This window comes from Perognathus longimembris, chromosome 3 (genome assembly GCF_023159225.1).
Source record: "Perognathus longimembris pacificus isolate PPM17 chromosome 3, ASM2315922v1, whole genome shotgun sequence".
In the NCBI taxonomy this organism is placed as follows: Eukaryota; Metazoa; Chordata; class Mammalia; order Rodentia; family Heteromyidae; genus Perognathus; species Perognathus longimembris.
In genome coordinates, this window is record NC_063163.1 from 10483752 (window position 1) to 10502720 (window position 18969).

Sequence of the window (18969 nt, forward strand, 5' to 3'; positions counted from 1 at the left end):
TGGATGTACTAGCGTGTGAGCTGCTGCGTTAACGCTTTGTCACTGATGCTTGTGATAGGATGACCCACTCACTGTTGGCTTCAGAGTGAAAGGCCAGCCCCCCCCTGCCCCCCCCCCGCCGCCGGGGGCTGTGCCTCTTCCTGTAGGCCAGCAGGTGGCGCCGTCGCCTTGTCTGCTGCTTGATGGTTCAGGGGCTGCCTGTGTCCTTAACCCTCACACTGGGGAATTCAGTCAGGTGCGGTAATCTGCGCCTGAGCCCTAACTGTTCATTATTCCACATGATTGGTGCCTCCTCTTCCCACAATGCACCTATTGTGTTTTTTTTCTCTTTAGGGGAGGTTGTCTCTGCCAACTTCTTATTGCTCTACCTAGATTCTTGGCAATCTGTTCTTTTCCTTTTAAAATAACAGTGGGAAGAGTTCAAAGGGAGTCGCAGGTAATCAGCAGCATGGCCTTTTGGCCCAGCAGAAAATGCCTGCGAGCTGGGGAGGTGGGAGAATGGCCGACGGTGGAAGAGGAGGAGGAGGATGCCACCGTGTGCGAGTGGGGAGAGAAACACACAGAGCTGGAAATGGTACACCCTCCATACTCAAGAATCTCAAATCCTAGCTTCTCGGGAGGCTGGGAACTGAAGATTGTGGTTCAAAGCCAGCCCAGAAAGAAAGCCTGTGAGACTCTTATCTCCAATAAACTATGCCCCAAAAACTTGGAAGTGGAGCTGTGGCTCAAGTGGTAGAGTGCCAGCCAGCCCTGTGGGAAAGCAGCTCAGGGACAGTGCCTAAGCCCTGAGTTCAAGCCCCGGGACCGGTACCTCCCCCCACCCCACAAATGCAGTCAACCAGCTCTTGTTCAGGCTCTCCTTCCACTGACCTCTTTCTATATCTTTCTTGCTCATTCTTAATTCCGGTATCAAAATGACAGTGTCTCTTGGTGTTTCCCATATCTTTTTGTTTCTTTGGGCCAGAAGTGACTCCTTTAAATTGTGGATCAGGGCCAAGTTTCTAAAACAGAACCCCAGGGGCTGGGGATAGGACCTAGTGGCAAGAGTGCTTGCCTCATATACATGAAGCCCTGGGTTCAATTCCTTAGCACCAAACATACAGAAAACGGCCAGAAGTGGCGCTGTGGCTCAAGTGGCAGAGTGCTAGCCTTGAGCAAAAAGAAGCCAGGGACAGTGCTCAGGCCCTGAGTCCAAGACCCAGGACTGGCAAAAATATAAAATAAAATAAAAATAAAACAGAACCTTAGATATTTTTAGTCAGAGAGAGAGAGAGAGAGAGAGAGAGAGAGAGAGAGTGTGTGTCTCCTGGGACGTGAACTCAGAGCCTGGGCACTGTCCCTAAGCATTGTTTGCTCAAGCGTTCTTGAACCACTTGACCCACAGTTCCACTAATGGCTTTTATGGTCTCAAGGACTTTCCTGCCCTGGGCTGGCTTTGAACCATGATCCTCAAATCTCAGCCTCCTGAGTGGCTAGGATTACAGGTGTGAGCCATCTATCGGCCTTTTAAAATTAAAACAGAAATTATCCCTCTGATTAAACAATTAATAAAATTGCTTTATGAGCCATTCCCTAAATTAGTGAAAGCAAATTCTTGAGCTTATTCAGGACATTATCTTTCCTGATCCTGTCAATAAAGATGAATCCGTATATACCTCTCTCTCTCTCTCTCTCTGGTTGTGGGGCTTGAACTCAGAGCCTGGGCTTTGTCCCAGGCTCAAAGGTATTGCTCTACCACTTTGAGTGACAGCTCCTCTTCTAGTTTTTGAATGGTTTATTGGAGATTGAGAGTCTCACAGGGACTTTCCTGTCCTGTTGGCTTTCAGCTGCAGTCCTCAGATCTCAGCCTCCTGAGTAGCTAGGATTACACGCGTGTGCCACTGGCACCTGTCTCCTTCTCATCTTCTTTTTTTCCCTCTCTTCATTCCTCCTTCTCTCCTCTCTCTTTCCTTCCTCCCACTTAACCAGCTAAGGGAGCGGGGAATGTTCTGATTGCTGGGAATGTAAAGAAAAAAAGTCCACTGTGTTTTCTGGTCCAGAGAGTAGCCATTTGAGCAGGGCTGACCCAGGAGGCATGCACAGGCCTGGCGGGCATGGTCAGTTCCGCTTGGAGGTGTGGGCAGCTCTGGGAAGGGGTTTCCAGCCTGCACGGCTGCTCCTGCAGTGCATCGCTCCAGTGATAAACACAGGCTGGCTCAGCTGCCCATGGCATCCGCTTGTCTCTCTTGGGTCATGAGCTTCCTCCGGAGAGACGCACAGCTAGGGTAGCCAGGCCCCCCCGGGTACCCTGTGATCAGAGAGTCATTCGATAACCTGCCACGTGGGGACTGCACAAGACCAGCAAAACCATCAAACACGCATATAAAAATCTGTGGGGGAAAGCAGACATTGTACCTGCAGCCTATTCACGAATGCCTTTCTTAACTTGTTTTTTTTTTTTTTTTTGGCTAGCTCCTGTCACATATAGAGAAACTTCGAACCTCAATGATAGATGATCTAAATGCAAGCAATGCATTCTACAAGAAAAGGATAGAGGAGCTGGGCCAGAGACTGCAGGAGCAGAACGAGCTGATCATCACTCAGAGGCAGCAGGTATGGCCGGGGAGAACCTTAGCCCTACGTCTCAAGCGGCCACGCCATTCCCCTAAGAGCATGGGGGTTTTTATTTTAGAGCATCGGTAACATATATAAGATTTCAGAAGAGGGTAGATTTTTCTTCCCCCCCTTGTGATTGCTTGTAAATTCAATACAAATAAATTGTGATGGCCACACAGCTGTAATCCCAGCTATTTGGGAAGGCAGAGATTGGGAAGATGGTGGTTTTGAAGCCAGCCAGGGCAAAATGTTAATGAAATCCTAGCTCAAACAAATAAAAGCAACAAGAAGCAGCAGCAGCAGCAGCAGCAGCAACAATAGCCAGGCGTGCTTGTTCGTGCCAGGATCCCCAGCTACTTGGGAAGTAAAGAGGATGGTTTCAGTCTGAGGCCAGGCAAAAGGGTCAGATGCTGTCTAAAACATGAACCAGAAAGGGGTGGCGGTATGCCTCAGGTGGTAGAGCACCAGCCTAGCACGAGTGAGGCCCTGGAATGTCACCAAATAAATGACAATACATGAGCCAGGAGCCAGCGGTGTATGCTTGTAATCCTAGCTACTAGGCTGAAGTCTGAGAATTATAGTTCAAAGCCAGCCTGGACAGGAAAGTCCATGGGATTCTTTATTCCCCAATTAAGCTTCAGGAAACAAAAAGCGATGCTGTGGTTCAAAGTGGTAGAGTGCTAGCCTTGAGCACAAAAAAGCTAAAGGACAATGCCCAGTCCCCGAGTTCAAGCCCCCTGACCACCACCACCACCAACAAATGGCTGAGTGCTTATGGCTCACCCTTGTGATCCCAGCTATTCAGGAGGGCAAAAGTGGAACTGTGGCCCCAGGGATAGAGTCCTCGCCTTGAGCCCAAAGCCTCAGGGACAGTGCTCAGGCCCTGAGTTCAAGCCCAAGGATGCACATTAAAAAACAAATAAGAGTTTCTGGAAGAAGGTATTGATTCCGTTAGAATTCAGAACAATCTGGAAGTTGGGTAAGAATTTCTTTCAGTAAGTAATTCCTTTGAGAAGCAGCTGAACCCCAATATGTTCCTTTCATAAACTTCACCCCTCTGTGCTTTTGGGGTGCGTATGCCTGCTGTCGTTGGATGATTTGACATGAAGGTTCATGGGCTAGCCACTGTGTCTGCATTAGCCAGCGAGTAGCCCTCTTGTGGCAAATAGGAATTGCTAGAAGACTGCTTTTCTTTTGCAGATTAAAGAGTTTACCAGTAAACCGTCAAACAACGTCAGTGAATTTAAAGGTAAGAATCTCGGGCCCCGGGGAAGGGGCCTCCCCAGGTCTCTGCCTGCTCCCCACATAGCTGCACAGGCCCAGCTGATTCATGTCTGCTAAGATGTCATTCTTCCTGGTCTCTGGGTTCCAGAGACCAGGTCTCTTGTGGGGCTTGAACTCAGGACCTAGGCACTGTCCCTGAGTTCTTTCACTCAAGGCTAGCTCTCTACCACTTTGAGCCATAACGCTACTTCCAGTTTTCTGGTAGTTAATTGGAGATAAGAGTCTCTCACAGACTTTCCTGCCCAGACTGGCTTTGAACCGTGATCCTCAATTCTCAGCCTCCTGACTAACTAGGATTATAGACGTGAGCCACCAGCACCTAGCAGATTTTGTTGTTATTATAGTACTTGAGATATCTATTGGCACAACCTAGGAAGCTGAAGAATTTGTAGTTTTTTTAAATTGGAACTACTATTAAACGCTTTCATTTGGAAAAAAATAGAAGTCTGTTATGTCCATATTACTGTTCAGTAGCCATCCCCTCTCAAATTTATTTATTTTTTCCTTTGAGACAAGGTCTTGCTGTGTCGCCCAACTTGCCATGTAGCCTCCAACTTTCAATCTTCCAGCCTCTGTCTGCCCAGTGCTTGCATTGCAGGCATGTTCCACCATGCCTGTGTAACCTCTTGATTTATGTAGTGTAGTCCACAGTTCTAATTAAAGGCACAGGGGCTGGAGATAGGCTGGGTTCACCAGCCTATCTGGTCCTTTGTAGCATTAGGAATCTCTGCCCGGTTCCCCAGCTTCCGGGAAGGCATCTGAGTAACTGCCTTGTGAGTTTCTTGTGGATATTAAATGGGCTAAAGCATGAAACGGGTTTCAATCCTCCCAAACAGTCATCAGTGTTGGCTATTAGGATTGATATTAAGCCCCTAATTATTCTAAATCACTCTGAAATCCTGCTGCATTATCTCCATGGTGGGAGTTTGGGATCCATCCTGCTGACTGTGGCAATGACAATAACTCACCCATCTTGTCTTGGTCAATAGCCAGGCCAGTGGGAGACTGTATCCCTAAGGGAAGCTTAGAGGTGGCCTTCCACCTGGCCTCCCTCTAGGGATTCCTGTCCCAGCTCTTGCATGTTTCAGATTGTTAAGAATGTGGTCCAAGGATGGTCTAGGTTTTTTGTTTTGTTTTGTTTTGTTTTGGCGAAATGGCTCAAGTGATATAGGATCAAGATTCGAGGCGAGCTTGTGCATACAAATTCACAGGCCTGCATATCAACCAATGGCTGGGCATGGTGGTGTAGAGTTGTCATCACAGAGACAAAGGGAAACACAAACAGGAGGATCACAGTCCAGGCCAGCTCAGGCATAAAGCAAGAAGACTCTGTCTTGAAGATAACCCATACAAGATGGGACTGGTCAAGTGGCTCATGTGGTAGAGTGCCAGCTTAGAAAGCACAAGGTCCTGAGTTCAAACCCCAGTGCTGACAGAGAGAAAGAGAGAGAGAAATCTTGCCTGCTTGAGGGGTATCAGCTAGGATTTAGTACTTATGTGCATGAGCTGGGTTTCTTCCTGTCCCCCACAAAGTGTTGGAGACAAAGAGTTGTCGCTTCTCTCTTGGAATAGTGAGAGTCAAGGTGCTGAGTGATGTCTGAATAACTATTTAGAGATCACAGATCCTTGATTGACATTAACTTTAGGAAACCGTTGAACTTTAAAAGGATTCATGTTGAAACGTGTTCTACTGAGTAAGCTTCTTTGTATTGAGTTTCATTTATTATTTCTCCAGGGGACAAAAATGAGGACAAAAGATGTTGAGCTCGAATCCATTACTTGTGGTTCTGTTATTAACTTACATTTTTGTCATTTCAGGGGCTCCTTTAACTTGGCAGGCTTTTGAGCCCAAGCCTGCTGCCCCGGCTATACCTAGTAAGTTTCAGTAATAGCCAAGATTCTAAAGTATCTCTAAAATGCTAAAGCAAACATAACTCTCACCTGTTCTTTGACAGATGTGTCTGGGGAAAGCAATGCTTTTGGCGATTACATAATGATTTATTTTATTTATTTATTTATTTTTTTGCCAGTCCTGGGCCTTGGACTCAGGGCTTGAGCATTGTCCCTGGCTTCCTTTTGCTCAAGGCTAGCACTCTGCCACTTGAGCCACAGCGCCACTTCTGGCCATTTTCTGTCTATGTGGTGCTGGGGAATCGAACCCAGGGCCTCATGTATAGGAGGCAAGCTCTCTTGCCACTAGGCCATATCCCCAGCCCCAATAATAATGATTTATTTTAATTCCTGGCTTTGACCTAGTTCTAAAACCCAAGGTCATAAATAGCACATGATTTTTGTGGTGACTTTGGTTAGTTAGACCTATTATTTTTGCAATTCAATTTACGAAGAGATGACTAAACACTCTTTGGCATCATGCTGTAGTTTCTGATTTTCCACAGTGTTACCCTGTGCAATGATGTGACTGTGAGTAGTAGCCACCATATTCTTTTTTTTTTCCCCTGTCATGGAGCTTGAACTCAGGGCCTGGGCATTGTCCCTGAGTTTTTTTGCTCAAGGCTAGTACTCTACCACTTTGACCCACATTGCCACCTCCAGTTTTCTGGTGGTTAATAATTGGAGATAAGAGTCTCATAGAATAGCCTGCCTGGGCTGTCTTTGAACTGCAGTCTTCAGATCCCAACCTCCTGAGTTGTTAAGATTACAGGCGTGAGCTACCCGTGGCCGGATGTAGCCTCCGTAGTCTGACTTAGAGAAGGGAGTCCACCTGTCTTCACCTGTGGTCAGTTTACTCATCTCATTGAACCCCTGCACCTGTCGAGATTCACTAGTAAACCCCAAAGTATGATCTTTACAGTTTGGGAATGCATTTCCGTGGTCTAATGTGAGGCACGTATGGTCAGACCTGTGGACCCCAGTGTTGACCTCTGGAGATTTCCTGCCAGTCGGCATCACTTCCCATGTGATTACCACCTCTGCAGTAAAGGAATGGACACTGTAGTGTAGGAAGAAGGCCATGCAATGACCAGTTTTAACCAGATCAGATGGTTTGATTCTGTAAACTGGAATAATATGTAGACTATTTTATTGTAAAGGACTAGTGACTATTTAGGCTTCCTCAGCTAGATGATTTCTTCTGCAGCCCTTCACCTCTGCTATTGTAGTACAATACCAGCCTCAGACAACTTAAATAAGTGAACTAAGCTCTGTTTCAATAAAAACTTTACAAAGATAGAGAGACTGGATTATATCTCAAAGGCTGTACTTTATAAAACCTTGGTTTAGAGTATACTTGCCATAAATGAGTTCAAATACCACAGTTCCAGGATAGATAGCAATTTATACACAGAGTGGAACCTATGACCAGTAGCCATTGTTAAGGCAAAAAAAAATAATTAGCTGAGCTAATATGTTTTGGAACTATTAGAATGAAAGATTAGTTTCAATAGAGAAACAGATAATAAACTTAGAGGTAAGTTGTTGAATATAAACTAATGTATGATTCAATGATCCATTAAACACCCTCAGATAAGAAGGATCAAATATTAGAAGGGAGTCTGAGGAATCAAGTTTTTTTTTTGCATAAATTCAAAATAGCATTTAATCTTACTTATACCCCTGTCTAAAGGTTCTAGGTGAATTAATGATGCCATGTGTGTCTTATAGCCCATTGCTAGGAGTCTTTTTTAGAACTGGTTTGTGGTCTATGAATGTTCATTGAATTATACACAATAAACCCAATGAGGAACAATCTAAATGTCCATCAATTAATAGACAGATAAAAATGTGGTCTCAGCCTGGTGCCTGTAGCTCACACCTATAATCCTTTGTACTCAGGAGGCTACGACCTGAGGATCGTGGTTTGAAGCCAACCCAGGAAGACAAATGTGAAAGAGTCTTATCTCCAATTATCTAGCAAAAAGCTGGAAGTGGAGCTGTGGCTCAAGTGATAGAGTATTAGCCTCCAGCACAAAGCCAAGCAAGAATGCAAGGCCATGAGTTCAAGCCCCAGTACTGTCACACGCATACACACACAAAATGTGTTTTCTTTTTCATGCAGTGGAATGTTACTGGACATAAAAACCACATGCTGCTATGCACACATGTATTAACAAATACATCTGTATTGAGACATAGAAATCAACCTTGAAATCAGTACTGAGTGAAAAAAGCCACATACCAAAGACAGCCTGTCATGTAATTCCATCTGTATGCAATATCCAGAATAGGCAAACTCATGGAAGCAAAGTAGATGAAGTATTGCCAGGCCTGAGATCAACTAGAAATGAAAGACAGTGGCTAACAAGAGCAGGTATTTTAGAGTGGTGGTACTGGCAAACGTGTTCTAAGATTCCATAATAAGTAATCATGGTGGCATGGTCCTAATATACTAAAAGTGCCTGCATCACATGTTCTTAGTTAAAACACAGTGGTAGAACAAGAAGCCACAAGTTCAATTCCCAGCACTTGCTATTTGACACGTTTGATCCCTGGGGGACTGCGCGCTCTGGGTTTCTGGTGGCCTGTGTGAGGAAGTGTTCCTCATCGATAGCTTTGGTTGCTCACCCTTCCATGCTGGATCCATCCCCTGAGTGTTATCTTTTTTCCTTCTCATGCCGTTTCAGTAAGTGCCTCAGCCCCGCAGACATTGGAAGCTAAGTCAAACCTAACAATGGCCCATGGTAAGTGTGAGCGCTAGTCGCGGAGGGTTACGTGCAGTTTCCTCTCTGAGGTAGATCATTTATTAACCCACAATGCTGCGGGGCGGCGGGGGGGCGGGGGGAGCGGGGTAGTGATGTAAAGCAGAAACCACTGGAGTGCATTCTAAAACAGTTGGTACAAGTGCAGTCTTTACATGTAATAATATGACAAACCACGTATGAAGCACCTGACGTGGACGGTTGCTGGACTGACAGTCGAGACTTGAACTTTGTGAGCGGTGCCGGGCTTGTTTATGATTTCTGCGGAATGGAGTAAGGAAGGAAGGCAGGTGGTGACTTGCTCCTAGACCAGCCAGCCAGCACACGCCACAGGGCATGTGTGCTTGTTTTTATAACTTTCAGCGCCACAGAGTCTCTTTTTTTTTTTAAAAACAAACACTTCCAACCATTGGTTAGGAAAATCTAGAAAAAGATGTGCTGGAAGCCGAATCAAATAGCAGGATGAGATTTCACTGGATGAAATTACTACCAGGATTCAGTTTTTAAAACAGCCCTCCAAGATTGCAGGTTATTATCATTATTAGCATCATCATCATTATTATCATTGTTTTCAGGTGGCTTGAACTTTAGGGCATTATATTTTTTGCTTGGCTTTTCTGCTCTACCACTTTGAGCCACAGCTCCATATCTAGCTTTTGGTGGTTCACTAGAGATGAGAGTCTCAAGGACTTTCCTCCCTGGGCTGGCTTCGAACTCTGATCCTTATGTCTCAGCCTCCTGAGTAGCTAGGATTTCATATGTGAGCACTGATGCCCAGTGGTTGTTGATTATTATTAATATGATCTTGTTGATGACATGTACATTTGCAGCTGTTCAGATATTAAAGCGCTTATAATTTTCATAGCATATGCTTTCATATGTTATTTTTCTATGGCCTACTGTTAATAAAAATGAATCAAGATGAGAGGATATTACCTTTTTCCCACCTTACTGCAAAATGCTCTAGAATTGAATGATTATTTCACTCCATTATTGGTTGTGACCTTTTTACAAAGATAGACTTAAGTCTCTGATTGATCTGGTCAGTTTAAGGGGACATTTGTCTTTATTGATTCTGGTCTATGTAATGATCTTTAGTAATGATGCCTTTTTACCCACAACTGACTCATGAGGAATTTCTTGATTGTACCTTGTTTCTTGGTCTTTGATTATTTTAGGTGGACCAGTTGTGTTAACTACAATATGTAATCCTATGATTATAATATAATAATATAATTGTAATATGATATTCTCCACCTATTGGATCTTATTATTTACATGAGTAGAACATGTTTTACCCCTGCTGTCACTGTATCTCATCTTAGTACCCTGGATACTGTATATATGCCTATTAGAAATAGGGAAGGGAAAGGGAATACCAAAATCAAGAGACAAAGGATAAAAAGACAAACGATCCCACAAGCAATACTTACAAAGCCATTTGGTGTAAATCAACTGTACAACTCATGGGGGGGGGGGGAAAGGGAGACTGGGGGGTAATGAGAGAGGAGTTAACAAGTTGAACAAGAAATTACTCATTGAGAAACAATGTACTCACTTCCTTACATATAAAACTGTAACCCCTCTGTAATTCACTTTGACAATAAAAGAAAAAAAGAGTAGAACATGCAGGAATCTGTGCTGTCTGCCCACCCCCCACCCCCTATCAGTTTTTTGTCAGGCATAGGGTTTGAACTCAGGGCCTGGGCGCTATCCCTGAGCTCTTTTGCTCAAGGCTAGCACTCTACCACTTTGAGCCACAGCTCCACTTCCAGTTTTTTTGTTGCTCACATCAGATAGGGACATTACACTGTCTAGGCTTCATCAAGGTCAGCCCTGAAGCACATGTTTTATGGGGACCCTCCCCGGACGGGCCAGGGCTGCAGGTCTCAGTCCTGGCTCCTTCCTGCGTCTTTTATTGCTAGTGCTAAACGCTAGCCAGACCTGGCCAGGGCTCATGGCCCTTGGCTGGGGATCAAAGCTGATTTGTGAGCATGGGCAGGGGACAGGCAAGGGCTCAGCCAGCCCACTGGTATCCCCTACGGCACTACCTCAGCTCTCCTAGGGTCGTGTGGTTGGGAAGAGCTTAGTCATGTGTTTCGCAACTTCAGCTATCCTGTTTACTTTCTGCCTTTCATTCCATCTCACATTTGATGAGATCCTTCCCCATGTTGGGGGTAAAAATGTAATGACTGCTCAATGCCTTAGGTTGGATTTCTTGGGGGACAGATTCTGGGGTAGAGCCATTAGGTGGGAGGTTAGTATAAGGGGGGCTGGGATTGGGCAAAGGGGATGTTGAACCCACATGTAGCTCCGGTGGTGGGCAGGAAGATATCTAGCTGTGTGTCAATGGCGCATACCTGTAATCCCAGCCACTTGGGAGGCTGAGGTGAGGAGGATCAAGGTTCAAGGCCCCAGCTTGATCAGCAGAGTTCACAGGACCCTTCTGAACCCACAGCTGGGTGTCATAGCACATACCTGTCATCCTAAACTATATGGGAGACTGAGCCTGACAGAAAAGGCCTCAGAACCTCATCTCACCTGAGGGAAGCTCGATATGTTTGGCTCATAGTCATCATCCTAGGGAGGATGGAAAGTTGAAATAGGTGGATTGCGATCCAGCAGTGTGCCTGGTCAGGAAGAGAAACCTTGTCTTAACAATAGCCAACAAAAGGTAGGACTGGAGACAGAACACAGTGGTAGAGCACCTGCTTAGCAAAGATGAGACCTTGAATTCAAACCCCAGTCCTGCCGAAATGATTTAGTTAATTGTACTACTTAAGTCTCTCTTTTCAGCTGTTCAAACGAGTATCTGCATATTTATTTATATTACAACTATGAAACGCACATTTCTGGTGTCTAGCTGCTGCAGTAGCAGTAACATTTCCCTGGGAAATGTTCTCCCCGTGAACTCCGAGGATGAGCTGGAGCTGCCCTTCCTTACCTGCCCCGCTGTGGTGTCAGGCTCTTCTCCAGCCTGTTTGCCTCACCCCGGGGCTCTTCAGGAGAGGAGCCAGGGCTTGACATGTAATCCTGGAGTATGGAGCTTTATAAGAATGGCTCTTAAGCAGAGCACTGGTAGCTCAGGCCTGTAATCCTAGCTACTCAGAAGGCTGAGATCTGAGGATCAGAGTTCAAAGCCAGCCTACGCAAGAAAGTTTATAAAACTATTATCTCCAATTAACCAAAAAGCCAGACATGGAGCTGTGGCTCAACTGGTAGAGGGCTAGCCTTGAGTAGAAAAGCTCAGGAACAATGCCCAGGCCCTGATTTCAAGCCCCAGAACCTGCATGCACACGAAAAAAAGAATGTCTATAATTCTAGCTACTCCGGAGGCCGAAATCAGGAGGATCTCAGTAAGAGGCCAGCCTGAGCGTAAAGTTCATGAGACCTTTTCAGCCAGTAAGTAGCTGGGCACAAGTGGCATGTACCTATTATCCCACCCATGATGGGAAACACAGAACACGAGGACTGTGGTCCAGGTGCTAGCCCTGACATCTCAATATAATCTATGCAAACTGTAGTGAGCCTCTCTAGCAAGTGTGAGGCCCTGAATTCAATCAAAACTTCCTAACAGAAGTTTTAAAAAAGAATTGTTCTTGCTGCTGACCTGTCACAGGTCCTCTTGCTCTCACAGTTCATCTTGGCTCACTTTTTTCTGGCTTGTGAGTTCACCAGGCATAAATGTGAGAGCGACACCTCCTATCCAGAAGGGCTGTTTTTTTTTTTTAAATCTACTTATCTATCTGTCTGTCTGTCTATCCATCCATCTATCTTATCTATCTATCTCTGTTTTTATTGGTCGTAGGGCTTTTGAACTCAAGGCCTGGGCACTGTCCCTGGGCTTTTGTGCTCAAGATTAGCACTCAACCACTTTAGCCACAGCTCTACTTCTAGTTTCCTGGTGGTTAGTTGGAGGTAAGAGGCTCAGGGACTTTTCTGTCCAAGCTGGCTTTGAACCACAGTCCTCAGATCTCAGTCTTGTGAGTAGCTAGGGTTACAGGTATGAACCACTGGTGCCCAGCTTGGTTTTTATTTTATGTAAGCGTATTTTTGGTACTCGGTCAAGGTACATGGATATGTGGCAAATGTGTTTACAGTTGTGCCCTGGTTTACTGATTGCTTGATTGATTGGTTTTAACTCATTGGATACTTTACTTAATTATTAAAAAATAAAATTTTGAAAATTAGGTTCATAGTTAATGAAGAAATTAACTGTAAATAGAAGACTCTGTGAAAAACTGGCTAGGTTTTTTAACTGCCTGCTTCAGTGTTGTTTTCCTAGTAGGCTCTTGGGATTTAGGCACTATTAAAATACCATGGAATTTTATCTTTCAGAATTACTTGAAAGGAAATTGATGTCGCTTTGTGGCTGACTGTTCATTTTATTCTTATTTTTCCTCATTAGTAGAGCAGCCTTTCTCATCGCACATCCTGGAACCAATTGAAGAACTCTCAGATGAAGAAAAAGGTAAGAAAGGACTTGATCAGCCTTTACCTGCTTCTGGTGTGTTCTTTTCTTTTTTTTTTTTTTTTTTTTTTTTGGCCAGTCCTGGGCCTTGGACTCAGGGCCTGAGCACTGTCCCTGGCTTCTTACCGCTTAAGGCCAGCACCCTGCCAACTGAACCACAGCGCCCCTTCTGGCCGTTTTCCATATATGTGGTGCTGGGGAATCAAACCCAGAGCTTCATGTGTAGGAGGCAAGCACTCTTGCCACTAGGCCATATTCCCAGCCCCTTCTGGTGTGTTCTTACACTAAAACCCAGGCCTTACAAAGCACGAGCCAGTGGGTCATGGCATGATGTATCAAAAATAGGAATAAAGCTGGGTACCAGTGACTCACACCTGTAATCCTAGCTACTCAGGAGGCTGAGAACGGAGGACCACGGCTTCAAGCCATCTTGGACAGGAAAGCCAGTGAGACTCTTATCTCCAATTAACCACCAAAGCAGCCAGAAGTGGAGCTGTGGCTCAAATGGTGCAGCTCCAGCCTTAAGTGAAAAAGCTGAGGGATGGCACCTTAGCCCTGAGATTGAACACACCAGTACACACACACACACACACACACACACACACACACAAAGTAGAAAAGATACTTAGGTTTAGGTTACATTTCAAGTTATATGTAGTATTTTGTTATCATATTCCTCTAATTCCTGTTAATTTTTTCATGCTTTATTCCACTGTTTACATTTTCCACTCTAACTGAGATTGCAGAGATTTCATGGACTGTTTGCCTGTTCTAGCCTCCGATCATGATCCTCTTGATTTCAGTCTCCCTAGTAGCTAGGGTGATAGACATTAGCCACTGGCTCCTGGCTAGTTGCTTTCTTTCTTACACCTTGGTCATTGCAGTTCCAGTGTGTAGGAAACCATTTTTTTTCCCCCAGAAACCGAAGAAGGAAGATGTGTGAAATTATAATGAAACCATCCAGAGTTGGTATGGGAAGCTTTGGGGTATTCTGATGAGCACTTTCATAAGATCTTGTCGCTGCCTTACAGGGTACATTTGCAGGTCCTCCCTGCAGCCTTAAGGATGGTCACCGCTAACTCCATTCTACAGGCTGACAGTTATTTGGGCAACACCCTGTTGGTAATATTTAAAAATCAAAGCGTTTCACACAGTAACTGACTTTGTAACACCTCCTGAAAGAAAGGACCTAGGTGCGTGCGTGGTTCACTCGGCGACATTTAGACACTCAGCAGGGCTGCGTAGCCACCACCACAGTCCAGGTAGCCATAGGCTCCTCTTGCTTCACTTCGTTTTGTGCAGATACAGGAGTTGGTAAGCCCTATGGGTGCGAAGACACAGGGCTTAACAGCTTAACAACATTGTCTTGAAGCCATTTTCAACCATCCCTGTTGTGTTCCCAGACATGGGATGGACAAATCTTAATCCGATTTGAATTCTGGATAAGTATGGCATACCAGTTTACTTTCAGATAACATATTTCTTCCCTTCCTATGTATACATCATTCATTAATGTCCAAGATGGATGTAAAGAATCCTTTCTTTCGAGAATCTTGGAAATGTGCCAAGAGGTTCATAGAAAGGGTCAGGTAATTTCCAAACTGAAACTTCAGGTCTTTTAGTTCGCACATTTACAAAATTGAGTCTGGAGGGTTCCAGGAGGAATGAATGTCCATCACTCAGGGTGTGTGTGTGTGTGTGTGTGTGTGTGTGTGTGTGTTGGTACTAGGGATTGAACTCAGGTCTTCCCTCTCTAGCTTAGTACAATGCTGGCACTCTACCACTTGAGCCACAACTCCACTCCCAGCTTGTTGGTGGTTAATTGAAGATAAGGGTCTTTCAAAACCAGGCACAAGAGCCTAGGAACAGCACCCAGACCCCGAGTTGAAGCCTCAAGACTGGCAAAACAAAAAACAGAACAGAGAGAACAAAAACAATACCAACAAACCAAGTCAGCTCCAATGGAGAGCTGACTTGGGACGCCATGGTGATGAGAGACTAGCCAGGAGATGGGACACAGGATACGAACACGGAGACTCATGGCATGGCCTAATGGAGCCTGAGCTGGCCTGACCCTAAATAGGGTCAGGTCAGGGGGCTGGGTCACAGGAAGTTCCCAATCCCAAGCACTTGACAGACAGGTTTAGTAACCTATAGGCATGTGCCCACTGCTGGCTCTTGGGATTCTGGGACACCCATTACCTAGGGGTGGGACTTCCCTTCCTCTAGGAATCCAGGCACGCCCATCAAGACAAGATGCCAGGTAGTACAACTCGCCATGTGGCCAATGATGGCGCTGGCCAGATCCGACCTCCATATTCCAAAGGTAGTGCAGCTCTTTGGGACTAGCAGGGGCCTCAGGGGAAGTCTCCAGGCTTCCCTGGCCTGAGCACCATCGCCCTGGTGGAAATTTGCATTGTTAGGATTTGGTTTTTTTACTGCTAATTTGGAGTGAGTGTTTATTTGCACAATTATGACATGCGGACAAACCAGGAGAGAGAAGAGTCTGGATTCCCGTCTCACTCACGGCAGGACAGTGAGCTGTGGAGGGCGTGGCAGGCTCACTACTCTTCCTCGCCTGAAGACTCTCTTTCCAACGTGTAGGGCCATGAAGCCAGCGTGGGGTCTCTTGGGGACAAGGGGGTGCCCTGGTCTCACCATCTCAAAGCCCCAAAAGCTGAAAGTTCAGAGCAAGGCAGCTCTGTCGTCTCGTTATTAGGCGTTAGTTCCTCTGTGACATTCAGCCGATTATCAGAGTAAAATAAGTTAGCTGAAAGATTGTGATCGCTCTGACTATTCCCTCGCCCACCTGGGATCTTCAGGCGTGGGTGAGGGACATCAGGAGCACCCCCGAGGCCCCTGACTCGGGTTACTACAGCAATTGAGGGAGACCCTAGAGCTCTCGCTGCTGTGGCCGCCGAGCCGTGCATGGTGCGGCTGGTGTGGACGGTGGCACTAGGTCTATCCCCTTCCTTCTCTCTGGCGAAGCAGTGGCTGTTGATCCGCTGCAGGGAGGATTTCACCATCCGGCCACTGGGGGTCCGAAACCAGGAAACCTCTGCCGCGCCTCTCTGCTCGCCGTTCACAAACGCATTGTTAGGATTTAAAGCCCCTTTGAACTCAGATGTTGGTTTCTTATTATTACCCTTTGATACTTGCCTCGTACTACAGTTATTTGCTTATCATCAGTGGCTTGTGGTGTCTTGTGTGGTCACCGGGTACAGGTGAGAGTTGTGAAGTTTCCCTCTAAAAGTAGGGATTCTTCGTTTAGGGTCCTTGACTTCGAGCGCAGAATAAGAATCTCTGGCCAGGCACTAGCGGCTCAAGCTTGTAATCCTAACTACTCGGGAGGCTGAGATCTGAGGATCCCGGTTCATGGCACTGTGGCTCAAAGTGGTAGAGTGCTAGCCTTGAGCAAAAGAGCTCAGGGACAGTGCCCAGTCCCTGAGTTTAAGGCCCACAACCACCACCACTACCACCAACAAAACAATGTCTGGACAAATCACAATGGTAAGAAAGCTAGGCAGCACTTTATTGAGTAGGCAAATGAACAAGCAAACAGGAAGACAGAAGCACAGGCACGCTCTTAACAGAGTGTGGGTGCTCAAAGGAAGAGACACTGAGCTGTTTGGCCTCGGGGGTATTGATATGATAAAGGCAGGGGGGTCTGACTTAAAAGTTATATAGATTGGTGTCTTTTGCTCTTAATTACACTTGTTATTGGGACTTTTCTATGTTCCTGGATCTTGTTTACCAATCGGGTTATGTTTTGGGGCCCTTTTGATTTGGGGGGAGAGGGAGGGCATTTCTCCCAGGAAGGGATGCATCTTGCCACCAAACAGATGTCAATTCTTGAGGTGAGGAATGGGTCTCCCAGGAAGCAATGCATTTGGCCAGATGGATGCTAATTCTTGGGGTAAGGTGTCTCAGGGTAGAAGACAGTGCTTCTGAATTGCCTTCCTCCAGCCTCATTTTCTTTAAGTGTCCCTGCCTTTAAAATGACTTTGGTCCCTTAATCTTAAGGGAAGTCCATGGATGAATATCTCCTGTATTAGTTTAAGCTTCAGTGTTTATACCATGCCTCAGTTTCCCTAATCTACCCTGCCTCGCTACAGCCAGTCACAGGTGTGAGCTATTGTACATTAGCCTGGCTGCATGGATTTGTTTCCAAGTTTGGACCTGGGTACCTGTGGCACACACCTGTTATCCTAGCTATGTGGAAGGCCGAACTCAATCAGGAGGACCTCAGTTCCAGAAAAGTCCTTCTCAGTGGAAGAATCTGGCCATGATGGTGTATTCCTGTCATCCCAACTACAGTGGGAAATTTAAAACAAACAAACAAACAGGAGGACTGCAGTCCAAATGTAGGCCAAGGCAGGAGATACTACATGGTCTGAAAAATAATGCATAAAAGGTCTGGAAGTGTGTCTAAGTGGTGGAGTGCCTGCCTATCAGCTACAAGACTGAGTTCAGACCCTAGTGACCCCTTCCCCCCAAAAAAGTCTTTGCCCCTTGGGAGAAAAGTTTCATCTTGATGGGCTTGGAGAGCAATGGAGGATGCTGTTTCTAAAATCTGCCTATGTTGGTTTTTCACAATTCATTCTACTTGTACCCTAAACATTATTTTTTCTCCTGTCCACTGTCTGTGCTTTTTGATGCTTCCATTAGCCAGCATCCGCCTTGAAATAATCACCACCAAAGATTTTTTTCTAAGTCTTTGTGAGTGGCTTCCCAAAGCAATTACTGAAATGAACAGTGGATTAGAGGGCAAAGTGAAATGTTTATTCCGCAGCAATTTGGGGGAGTCATTCAATAAAATGGGGGTCATTGGGGTTAAGGGTGCCTCTAGGTACATCAGCAAATGTAGGGCTGAGCCTCTGCTAAAGTGTGGCTGAGCTAAGCTAGACTGGCTTGATCTCCCACTTGCCATGTGGTTTTGAGCCTCTCTTTAGGCTATGCTTCCAGGCACTTCCTTTATAGTTGAAAAACTAACTTCGCACAATCCGCGTAGGGGTAAATCTGTTTCAGTGGCAGCACCATGACCCGGCTCTCCCTAGGTGCCTCGTGTCTTTAGATATAGATAAGTGCTAGCCGGATGGGCAACTAGATGATAAAGCCAATGACACTGTGGCAGTAGCTAACTTTTCTTTTCTTTTTTTTTTTTTTTTTTTGGCCAGTCCTGGGGCTTGGACTCAGGGCCTGAGCACTGTCCCTGGCTTCTTTTTGCTCAAGGCTAGCACTCTGCCACTTGAGCCACAGTGCCACTTCTGGCCGTTTTCTGTATATGTGGTGCTGGGGAATCGAACCCAGGGCCTCATGTATACGAGGCAAGCTCTCTTGCCTCTAGGCCATATCCCCAGCCTAGTAGGTAACTTTTCTTGCTTTTGATAGTCTATTCACAGAGCAGATGTGTTTTTTTTGTTTTGGTAGCCACAGAATCCTTGAAAACATTAATGGTTAATAAGTGGAGTGAATGCCGAGAATATAAAGTTTAAGATGATTTCCAACTCCTAATCACATATAAACGTGATATATAATCACACTTGATCATTTGTGCTTAGCAAGCTGGAATAGCAGAGCATAGAGAAAGATCTTCATACAGGATTTCCACTCCCCCCCCCTTCTATTTAATGTACAAATAGCAATTGATTAACTTTCTGACAGTAAAACTTTATTAATATAACGGAACAGGAGTTCTAGAAAAGATCGTCAATGAAAGGCATGCTGGGTGCTGGTGGCTCAGGCCTCTAATCCTAGCTACTCAGAAGGCTGAGATCCGAGTTTCCCAGTTCGAAGCCAGCTAGGGCAGGAAAGTCCATAAGACTCATCTCCAATTAACCAACAAAAAACTGGAAGTGGTGCTGTGGCTCAAAGTGGTTGAGTGCTAGCCTTGAGCGATAAAAGCTCAGGGACAGCACCCATGCCCTGAGCTCAAGCCCCCTGACTGGAAAAAACAAAAGGAAG

The 18969-nt window shown here is 45.6% G+C and overlaps 1 protein-coding gene across 1 annotated transcript in view; it reads left to right on the forward strand.

Moving 5' to 3' along the window:
• The window catches only part of Dzip1 (DAZ interacting zinc finger protein 1), a 47606-nt gene that overhangs the window by 16229 nt on the left and 12408 nt on the right, over positions 1 to 18969 (forward strand). Inside the window, exons 11-15 of the mRNA XM_048341174.1 lie at positions 2452 to 2592; positions 3796 to 3844; positions 5698 to 5754; positions 8460 to 8516; positions 12943 to 13005. Coding sequence (XP_048197131.1) covers positions 2452 to 2592; positions 3796 to 3844; positions 5698 to 5754; positions 8460 to 8516; positions 12943 to 13005 — 367 coding nt within the window. The remainder of the gene's footprint in view (positions 1 to 2451; positions 2593 to 3795; positions 3845 to 5697; positions 5755 to 8459; positions 8517 to 12942; positions 13006 to 18969) is intronic.